Below are 11,115 nucleotides of genomic sequence, written 5' to 3'. Positions count from 1 at the left end.
TTGATGGCAAGGCAGAGAAAATCCATCAAGCTTATCATCAGAAGTTGCAAGAGAAGATGGCTGAGCTCGAGGCAGATTCAACTCTTTCAGATGGTACTTCACACCGTCGCGAGCTCACCAGCGATGAATGTACTGCAATCTTTCTTGAGGTAAAGTAGCATTTCTACTCGATCATGCATTTGTTTTGCTCTTTACTTACTGTTTTTCTTTTTCTAAAAACAGTGCACTGAGAAGGATTCACGAGGAACTCCTCATGGTGTTGGAAGCCTCAAAGATACTCTTGGCAAGGGCAAGCAACCATCACAAACCGAAGCCTTTCTTACATTACAAGAGCAACTGAAGGAAGCCCAACGTCAAATTGAAGTTCAGGCGACTCTCAATGCTGAAGCTGCTGCTCAAGAAAAGAGACTGCTCTCCTTGTTGCTGAGCAAAAGAACGAGATCAAAGAGTTGTCGTTGATGGCAAAGTTTATGCGCAACACTAATCCAGCCTACCTGGAATTTATAGCCTCTCAATCAGCTGAGGAGGACAATCTTCCATCAACAACTCCATGATCAACTCCAATATGGTTCATTTATTTTCTTAACTCATGAACTAAGTTCTTTTCTTCGGTTTGTATGTGTTATAAAGTTTTTCTTTCTTTGCTTTTGGTTTGATTTCTATTTTGGACTTGTGTATGTTCTGGTTTATATACAATTATGGTTATGTTTATAATGTATTTTCAATAGATTTTCCACTTGAATACTATGTTTGTTCTCCATTTCATAAATCAGTATTAAAATCATGATTACAAAACAATAAAAACCAGTTAATTTCATTATTTTCCAAAACAAAGTAGTCGTTATATAGTCGTCATTTAGATGGTAAATTGTCGTTAAATAGATGGTAAATAGTCGCAGAATAAAACGACTAATTTAAGACTAAATTTAGTGACTGTTACACGACTACTGATAATATAATCGTTAAATAGTCGGCAAATTGTCGCCAAATTTGGTAACTAAATAACGACAATATAACGACAACAGCATATCGTCGTTAAATAGTCGCTAAATAACGACTATATGTATTAGCGGCAAAAGTTTAGCTACAACAGTGATTAGTCGCTAAATAGTCGCATATGTTCATTTAATGACTATTTAGCGACTATTCCTAGAGTGGTCGTTGTCCTGTTTTCTTGTAGTGAGCATCTGTAACGGAATCCGACTCTTGCCTTAAGTCCTCAGGATTATCAACATCATCAAATTCCCCATCCTCTAACAAATCATCAGTACTTTCATTAAAAGACGGTTCGTCAAGGTCATCGTCCTTGCCACCTGAACTATTCTCTACTGTCACCTCCATGAAGGTATCCTCGACTACCACGGACGAAGCACCACCAAGATCGAGACTCTCAGACTTTTTCTCACCAGAATCCTGCTTAACCTTATACAATTGTTTAGGCCACACTGGTCTAATTCCCTTCCGCTGTGGTGGTAAACCAGTGCCAAGATCCACCATATCGCCACCAACCATCTGCGAACCAGAAGCATAACCCATATTAGCTCCCGACCAACTACTGTGATATCGCATCTGCTGACCCTAAGCATGACCATGATTCCTCACCTGAAGAGAAAAACCGGAAGAGTTGGACTCACCACCCCAAAACTGTGGTTGTCTCCTCTCATTGGAATGCTCAGATTGGAAGTCCAAAGCCCGTTTAACATGCTTCCGTGGTTTCTCTCACCCACCATCATGTTGAGCAGGACCCTGTTTAGTTGGCTCCTGCTGTCGCTAGTGTACCCCCCTCTTATCCGTGTGATCCACATTTCCCCGAACCGCAGGAACATTTTTCAATTCGGGACATACCAACACATCATGTGTTAAGCGGAAACAATGTTTGCAGTACCCAGACAACTTCTCATAATCAATGGTGACCACCACGTCGTCGCTTGTATCAAAGGGAACCACCAAATTGAAAAGTAAAGGATTGAATCCATTTACCGTGACACAAATACTTCCAGTTTCCTCATCAAGTTTCTTGATTTGACCAATCTTCTGCCCTATAGCCTCAAGTGTTGCTAACTCCCACACATGCATAGGGATTGCTCCCACCTCCACCCAGAAACTGATGGCCGAGGGATAGGAGCCAGACACTATAGGTTCCCAACGAACCAGCAAGATCATCCAACAATCAAAGTGATCAGGACCATTATGTAAGACACCCAGAAGATCCTCCTCTTCTTCAAAATTGAATTGGAAAGTCCCCTGACCCAAATCTGCTCCCATAACCTTTGCATCCAACTTCCAAATCTTGGGCAGATTAGCAATCAGAGACTCCATCCTCTGCATTGCTGGATTCATCAACCTTCCAATGAGAGTGAGGGAAAACTTTTGAATCCGCTGAGCCAAGACAGAATCATATATCTTCACAACCTCTATACGGACCAACACAGCCTTGCCTTTATCAAGCACCAACTGAGCCATGATAAACCACATACATAAACACCAACGAACCCACCGATAAGCACTCTGAAATACACAAAGAAACACTCCGGCACGACAACACCAACGAACCCGATAAATGAGGAAAAGCAGAGATATGTCAAGAAAAAAGTGTGACAACCCGTCCCGCGGAACCCACTACCCCCCTCAAGCTGCCCCAACGGACCGTCTGTGGACCCTGCTAGCCCTCCACTAGCCGTCCCAACGGACCCCAAGCTGGCCCTACAGGGCATCGATCCTAACCCATCACCATGGAATGAAACTATTCATTCAAATCCACCAGTAGGTTATTGGTGCACCAGACGTTCCTCGAACCCTGGTCCCCACCCTTTAACAACCTTCCCACAGGACAAGCTGTCACCAATTGATCTGCAGGTCAATTGGTGACAGCTTGTCCTGTGGGAAGATTGTTAAAGGGAGGGGACCAGGGTTCGAGGAACGCCTAGCACACCAATAACCTACTGGTGGATTTGGATGAATAGTTCCTGTCCACGGTGAGGGGTTAGCATTGATGCCCTGCAGGGCCAGCTTAGGGTCCATTGAGACTGCTAGCGGGGGGCTAGCAGGTTCCACAGACGGTCTGTTGGGGCAGCTAGCGGGAGGCTAGTGGGGTCTGCGGGACAGGTTGTTACAATAAAAATGCTGACAGCTTGTCCTGTGGGAAGGTTGTTAAAGGGTGTGGACCAGGGTTGTTACAATAACCTACTGGTGGATTTGGATGAATAGTTCCATTCCACGGTGATGGGTTAGGATCGATGCCCTGCAGGGCCAGCTTGGAGTCTGTTGGGACGGCTAGCGGAGGGCTAGCAGGGTCCACAAACGGTCCATTGGGGTAGCTAGCGGAGGGCTTGTGGGTTCCGCGGGACGGGTTGTCACAAAAAGAAGCCTCGGAACCAGCTAAATATACAGCAATAGACCAAGACCAATAACCCAATAAAGATCGAAGATCCTATCCGCTTGATTTCCAAAACTTCCCTTGACTATAAATAGTTGAATATTCTCTTGCCAACGAACCGTCAAAGACAAGGAAATAAAATCCCATTACCCTTTGCCAAGAGAATCATATCCCTGATAGCAGAGATCTCATAAAACCACAAAATCAATTTGAAATTCAAATCAACCTGACAAGCCACAAATGCAAACCGCAAATCCAATCGACCAACAACGCAGATCCCACCAGATATACAATGGAATCACATAAGCATACACCCATCACCATAGACCCATGTATCTTTTCCCCTCAATAATCCTTGGGCCCGTATCCTCGAAACCCAAAAAACCGGAGATCTCCCACTTGAGGCCAGATCTGGTAATAACTGAGATAAAGAATCAAACCAAATTCGTATCTGACATCCTCCAAGAGTAACCGAGAGACCATATCTCGTTCCTCTCCCATCGCCGCCGTATACAACCATCTCAAAATGAAACCCTAAAAATTGCAAATTCCATCGCCACATGCAAAAAAAAAAATAAATAAATAAATAAATAAATCATTTTCTATCTATTGATTTGATATGTTAATTTTAGTTAATATTGTATACGTCAGAGATATGATTTTTCTTTTTACATAATTAATGCATCTTTTTATATAGGAAATTTATCAAATCTAACATTCAAAAAAACTATATTTCACTAAGTGACTAATCTAACCACTAAAAGATAATATTCACTATAATATTATGTATTATTGATATGTTTGACCCCCAAAATAAACAGTTATACAGTAAAACCTCTATAAATTAATACTTTATAAATTAATAAACACTATAATTTAATAAATTTAATAAGATAATATTTTTAAAAAAAAACTCCATTAAAAAAATGGTCCCAAATCCCAATAATATCGTAAATTAATAAAGATGTAAATTTACATATATATATATATATATATGTTAATCTAATAATATACGTATTTAAAAACTAAATTTTCTCCTAGAGCTCATATATATAAAACAATTACTATGTTGTATTTCCAAACTATAATGATATAAAATACTATATAACATGTCATAAAAATAACTATTTTTTAAGTTTTCAATTTCTACATATGCATCATTTATATTTTGATAGTTATATAGGCTATTAAAATATGTCAACTGATAGTATCATTCATAAACTTGAATATACATATGTCATATATATAAGTGAATTGTCTATTTTATTTGTAATTTATTATCTACAATGTTTTCTAAATATTACAAATTCAATTCCAAAACCATAAAATTTATAACATCCGAAAGTCTAATCTTATTTTTATAAAATTGTATTGATTCCTAATTTTCAAAAATTTAAACAATTAGAAAATATATCTATAAATTAATAATTATTACTTTATACTATAATTAATTTATAAATAAATTAGTATCACTATAAATTAATAAAATGTCATGGTCCCAACATTATTAATTGATAGAGGTTTTACTGTATATTAGTAAAGTAGAGTTGGGTTGACAATTTACTATGTAGGGTTCAGTGTTCATACCACCACCATAACCCCCTACCTATCACCAGCCACTATCGCCGGCCACCACCAGTACCATCTCCGGCCACTAACCACCATTACCTCCGTCCACCAGTCACCACCATCTCCGGCCACTGGCGACTACCACCATCTCTGGCCATCAGTGACCACCATTCATTCCCGGCCGCTGGCCACCATCACCTCCGGTCACCAACCATCACCACCTCTGACCACAATCTTCTGGACACCACCCATCACTATTATCAAACTTTCACAAGAATAAAAATTTTAATTTTACTTATCCTTTTTCTTATTTTTCTAATTTTTTCAAATATGATGTTATATTTTTCTTTGTCTTTTTTGTTTTGGTTAGTTGGCAAATTGACTCTTTTATATATATGCCTACTTAAATAGCCAGTATAACAAATAATTAAGTTTTACATTTTGTTTTCCGTTCTAGTCTTCTAGATTGATTTTGGTATTAATATTAAAAAACTAACAATATGAACCCAATCATAATAAAATAAATTAACATATAGTATAGTGTTGTCACATATATAATTTATGTTTTACATATATCATCATACATATTTCAGTTTTCTGAGAAAATCAATGCAACAGTTTAGCTAATTGTTAGATAATATTTCGCATAATTCCATTAAGCAGAAAGTGACTGAAAATAGAAAGAAGAAGACCAAATATTTATTTTTAAGATAGAAAATAGAAGGCATAGACAATCCAGGAATCGACAACCTTCTATATTTTTTTGTCACATACAACAATCCAGGAATCCAGGAGACCAAATATTTATTTTTTTAAATAGAAAATAGAAGGCATATACAATCTAGGGATCGATAACCTTCTACATTTTTTTGTCACATACAAAAATTATTGAAAACATGAAAAGCAACATTGCAAAGTATGACTACCCCCATAGCCTTGAGATGTACGTGGTATCTTCATGGATATGGTTGTCTAGGCAGTTTCAACTGCATTCATCGAGCCTTTGGTGCAGACCGTAGAACATGCTATGACACATTTTTCAACAGCTCCATTTACGATTTCACTTGCATCTAGTCATCGAAACAAATTTAAATGCATTTAAATAATTTCTTGTTGATTATTCAAAAATATATTGATAGCAATGATTCAGAGTTTAATGAGTTTTCTTTACCTGAGTACTGGAGAGTGGTTAAAGCACTGCAGACAGAGGATGCACACCCAATCTTACAATATTCATTGACAACATCAACTTAAGACAAAAATCAAAACAAATTAAATGAAACCTCGATCATTCTTACAAAAATATAATGTTTTTAGTAAAGTACAATATTAACCACTTTACCTGTGTTATCGAGAATGTCCTTCGTATATCCGTTAGGACATTTCCCATTAACGATTTTACAGCCACCGAGGACTGCACATCTTTCCCTGGAACCTCCCACTAAACGGCAAGTATTATAGATATTTCTAGCTGTGGAGGAAGGACAGCAGCTCTTTGCCTCAACTTGAATTTGTGCCATGAACAGAGTCATTACGAGCACACTAAGAATCAAAGTTTTTCCGTCCATCTTTCGATTAATTAGTTATCTGATCGCAAAATATATGTGGAGAGTTATAAGCTTGTATTGATGACTTACTAGAAGAAACAAGGCTCTCTTAAATACTAGTTGGTTTATAATTTTCAACCACAAACTGTGTTTGATAGCCAGGTTCATCACATGCTCTATAGACTTTGTACATGCTGTGTGGACCAACCCTATCTTAAATGTTACCTTCACCTCCGGGTGTTCTGATTCAGAGTAAGGAAATATAGTTTAAATCTTCTTCTTCTTTTTTTTGGTTAATTAGATTTAAATATAAAATATTTTTTTTTTGTTTTGAATTAGAATACTTAAGTATCACTATACATTCTGTATTAGTTTTGCTGGTTATATTTTGTATCTTCGTGCTAATCGTATAGTTTATAATGTACTTTCTTGAAATTTGGTTTATAACTATGAGAGATTATATTATGAGTAGTATTATGTCCATAAAGTTTGAATATGAGTAGGTTGGACTCCAACCGTTGGAGAGGAAAAGATAAGAACGTAGTTTGTTACAACGTGTTTTTCGTTTCTTCATTTAATTTTAACCAACTCTCTTGTGGTTACGTAGGTACATATTAAATTTTTAACCAACTCTCTTGTGGAAAATTAAAAATAAGACAAATATTCAAATAGTTGGTTAGAACGTGTTTTGTGTTTGTTTCTGTTTAGTACTTTAGTTTTAACCAACTCTTTTGTTTTGAGTTTCAGTTTGAACAGTATATTTGGTTTAATTCCAAATTCACTTTTAGTGTGGGTTCGTTAACATAAAATATGTTATCTAAACCTGCTTTTATGGCTAGAGCTTCTCCTTGGAGTGCAGAAGCGACAAAAGGTTCAGCTTTTGCTTCTTTGAATAGAATCCTGCCTTGTACATCTCTTCCTACCCAGCCCAAACCACAGGTGTAAGAATCCAACTTCCAAGCTGCATCCGTTTCTAGCAGGGCAGAGAAACTATTGGGAGCTGGTTGGGGACCAATGGTTGGCAGGGTAGAAGGAAGGGGGGTACAGATTTCCTCTGAGGCAAAAGCACGTTGCCACGATGAGCCATCAGCGATCGCCTTCCTAGTAGTTTCTTCCGGTGAGAAGGTGATGTCCTCGAACACGAGTTTATTTCTTGCTGACCATAGGTTCCAGAGGATCCAGGAGTAGAGCGGTGTGTGTGATAAACCTGATGGCGGCAGATTAATGCTTTTTTTTAGGTTCTGGAGTAAGGTTAAGGGGTTCGCATCTAAACCAGGGGAAGAGAGGTTGCAGATTGGAGCCAGTCGCCAGACTGAGGAGGCAAAAGGACAGTGGAAGAACACGTGAGTTATGGACTAAAGATTTCCGCATCTTTTGCATAAGGCGGACAACTGTACTCCTCTGTGCGTCAGCAGGGCACCTACAGGGAGTGCATCGGAGGCAATTTTCCAGAGAAAGCTTTTAACCTTTGGAGAAGCTTTGACTTGCCAGATGGATGCTTTCCAGTTAAAGCCTGTTTGAACTGTGTTTTGCTGGTTTTTCTTAATGATGTTATAACCAGATTTTGAAGAGTAAATCCCTGATTTCTCCGGGAGCCAAACCAGGGTATCTTCCGATTTAACAGCGCTTGGTCACAGCAGGCGAATTGGAGTTTCCAACAGAGGCAGAGTCTCCCTAATCCTCTGTACGTTCCACGTATTAGAGGAAGAGTCAAGGAGATCGCTAACTTTCAGATGAAGGAGGTGTTCTGGGACAGGGCCGATAGGAATGGAAGGAGTGTACGTTGACAACCATGGGGAATCCCACACGCTTATATTCTCGCCATTTCCTACTAGCCATCCTACACCTTTCTTTAGCACTTCTCTACCCGCCATGATCCCTCTCCAACCATGCGAGGCATTGGAGGGAATCGAGCAACTCATGAAGTCAGAGTTTGGACAGTATTTACCGCAGAGTACTTTGCTCAGGAGGGAATGAGGTTGCGAGAGGATTCTCCAGCTAATCTTCCCCAGAAGAGCATCGTTGAAGTTTTCTATTTCTCTGAAATTAAGACCCCCTCCTGTTTAGGGAGAGATAGCTTATCCCATGATACCCAACAGATTTTCCGTTTGTCAGGGTTATTGTCCCACCAAAACCTGGTGAGGATGGACTGGATCCGCCTGCATAGGGATAAAGGGATTTTGAAGTTTGACATTGTATAAGTAGGCATGGCTGCCAGCACCGCCTTTAAGAGAACTTCTTTCCCCGCACTCGAGAGAAACTTGTTGGTCCAACTGTGAGATTTGTGTCAAATACGGTCCACAATGGAGGTGAAGATGTCACTCTTCCTTCTACCAAAATGTTCCGGAAGCCCCAGAGACTTGCCTATCCCACCCTCCTTTGTGATTTTAAGAACGTTTTTTGCGAGTTCCTTGACTGCTGCGGGAGTTTTAGACGAGAAGGTGAGAGTGGACTTGTTGAGGTTAATGCATTGACCAGAGGCTTTCTCATATTTGTGAATGATGGCGGCTAGAGTTTTACAGCTTCACTCGTCCGACCTGCAGAAAAACATGGTGTCATCTGTAAAGAGGAGATGATTAATCGAAGGAGAGCCCCTCGCAACCTTCACGCCTAGCAGTGATCCATTCTCTTGACTCTGACGACACATGCTAGAGAGGACCTCAGTGCACAGGATGAACAAGTACGGGGAGAGAGGGTCTCCTTGGCGAAGGCCTCTTGAGGGAAAGACTTTGCTTTGAGGGGTTTCGTTAATAAGAAAGGAGTACGAAACCAATGTCACACATTCCATGATCCATGATATCCAAACTCCATTGAAGCCCATTTTCTCCAAGACCGCACGCAGGAAGCTCCACTCAATGCGGTCATACGCCTTGCTCATGTTGGTTTTGACCGCCATGGAGCAACGCACTCTAGCCTTAGATGTACGCAGGTAGTGGAGAATCTCGTGTGTGATAAGAACTTTATCTGAGATGGATCTTCTAGGAACAAACGTGGACTGGTGCTCTGAAATGAGCAGATGGAGGAATGGTTGGAGCCAGTTTGTTAAGATTTTTGCCACAATCTTGTAAGTGATGAAGCAGAGTGCTATGGGGCGGTAGTCCGAGACACCTTTTGGGCCTACGATCTTTGGGAGGAGGCAGACATGGGTCTCATTGAGACGGGGGGAAAGAACTCGTCCGGAAAAAATCCTTGACCTCTTTGCAAATGTCTGGTTGCAAGATATCCCAGTATGATCGGTAGAAACCGGCCGAGAAGCCGTTGGGGCCCGGGGCTTTGTCAGGGTGGATGAGGAAGCGAGCTTTACGGATTTCTTCATCCAGTGAGATAGAGGTGAGTGTGGCATTCATCTCATCAGAAACCGCAGGGAGAACTAAGTCGTCCAAAACGCTCATGTCCGCATGTGGGTTGGCCGTGAAGATCTGATTGAAATATTTAGCTATGCTATTAGCTATCTGATCTTCTTCGTAGAAAGCTGTCCCATCGTCGTCTTCGATCACTGCTAGACGGTTTTGGGTACGCCGTCCCCTTTTGAAAGCATGGAAAAACCGGTATTCCTGTCACCACTCTGTAACCACAGGATGCGAGATCTTTGTCTCCAAACTAATTCCTCTGTTTGGAAGCAGCTCTATCCAAAGGTCTGTCCTCAATTCAAGTAATGTCGGACTCCAAATCAATGGTGGACCTCCTGAATTCAAACAAAGTATTAAACGAGCTAGTCGGTATCCTGCGTGATATCCGCAACCTAGTAGACAGCTTTGTTCTGATATCTTTTGTGTTTATTCCTCGTGCGGCTAATATTGTCGCCGATAGTCTAGTTAAACAAGCTCTAGCAGCCTCTGCTGTTTCCTCCTCTGTGGCTGTCTAATTCGCTTCTAATATAAGAAAACTTGTTGACCAAAAAAAAAAATATGTTATCTATAGATATGAGTGTATTGGCAGTACCAAAAAAAAAAAATGCATATTTTGACATTCCTAGCTTTACGACAACTATATTTTGCATGAAACTATTTTTTATCAGCCAGCCACGTAAGTATGTTAAAGCCTTTCGGTCTACTGTTTTTGTTTATTTTTATAAAGTTAGTGAAAATCTCCGTGTAAATTCATGTTAAACAAAAAAAAAGGAATGTATAATTTCATGTTTCGTGATAAATTAAAAAATTATATTCACTTAGATTATAAAATTTATTTTATAACCAGAAAAGAAAATAATTATATATTGATCGGATCTACTACAAAGAGAATAGACCGCACTTAGCAGGCAATTATCGGTGCTACTCTTCTTAAGTGCTCTTTTTGGGTAAGTTTCTTTACTAAGCGTTGACACAAATTCAAAGCAATTGTTTTGTAAGAATTGTATATGATGTTTTGCGCAACCACTCAATGCTAACGGAGTGGAAGTCGTAATTGGATATTACGTTTAGTTTAGGATTAAGAAAGAATTTTAATGACTTTATGTTTTTAAAACTTTGATGATTTTTAAAATCATAGAAAATTAGAAAGTAAAAATGAAGGATTTTATAAGAGATTGTTTAGGAAGTTTTTTTTTAAATCTTGCTGATTTTTTTTTCCTAATCTTGTAAAATCTTTCTATTTGATGAAAGAGTTTTCATGACTTTTGTTATG

General features: G+C 39.3%; 1 protein-coding gene across 1 annotated transcript; it reads right to left on the bottom strand.

Annotated features, from left to right (window-relative positions):
* LOC104732910 (probable thionin-2.4) lies at window positions 5,623–6,588 on the bottom strand. Its single transcript, XM_010452513.2, has 3 exons — window positions 6,288–6,588; window positions 6,117–6,194; window positions 5,623–6,015 (listed from the first exon to the last, which is right to left on the bottom strand). Exons 1-3 carry the CDS (start codon window positions 6,511–6,513, stop codon window positions 5,918–5,920), a joined length of 402 nt encoding a protein of 133 aa, XP_010450815.1. The 5' UTR covers window positions 6,514–6,588; the 3' UTR covers window positions 5,623–5,917.

The sequence above is a fragment of the Camelina sativa genome, chromosome 12, assembly GCF_000633955.1.
Source record: "Camelina sativa cultivar DH55 chromosome 12, Cs, whole genome shotgun sequence".
In the NCBI taxonomy this organism is placed as follows: domain Eukaryota; kingdom Viridiplantae; phylum Streptophyta; class Magnoliopsida; order Brassicales; family Brassicaceae; genus Camelina; species Camelina sativa.
This window is presented reverse-complemented; position numbering and strand designations above follow the sequence as displayed.

Bases quoted from the DNA above. Each gene is read 5' to 3' on its own strand.
- LOC104732910 (XM_010452513.2), bottom strand. From the start codon at position 6,513: ATGGACGGAAAAACTTTGATTCTTAGTGTGCTCGTAATGACTCTGTTC. The intron at 6,195-6,287 runs GTAAAGTGGTTA...TTTTGTCTTAAG, and splicing joins GGACATTCTCGATAACACAG to TTGATGTTGTCAATGAATAT. The intron at 6,016-6,116 runs GTAAAGAAAACT...TTCGATGACTAG, and splicing joins AACCACTCTCCAGTACTCAG to ATGCAAGTGAAATCGTAAAT.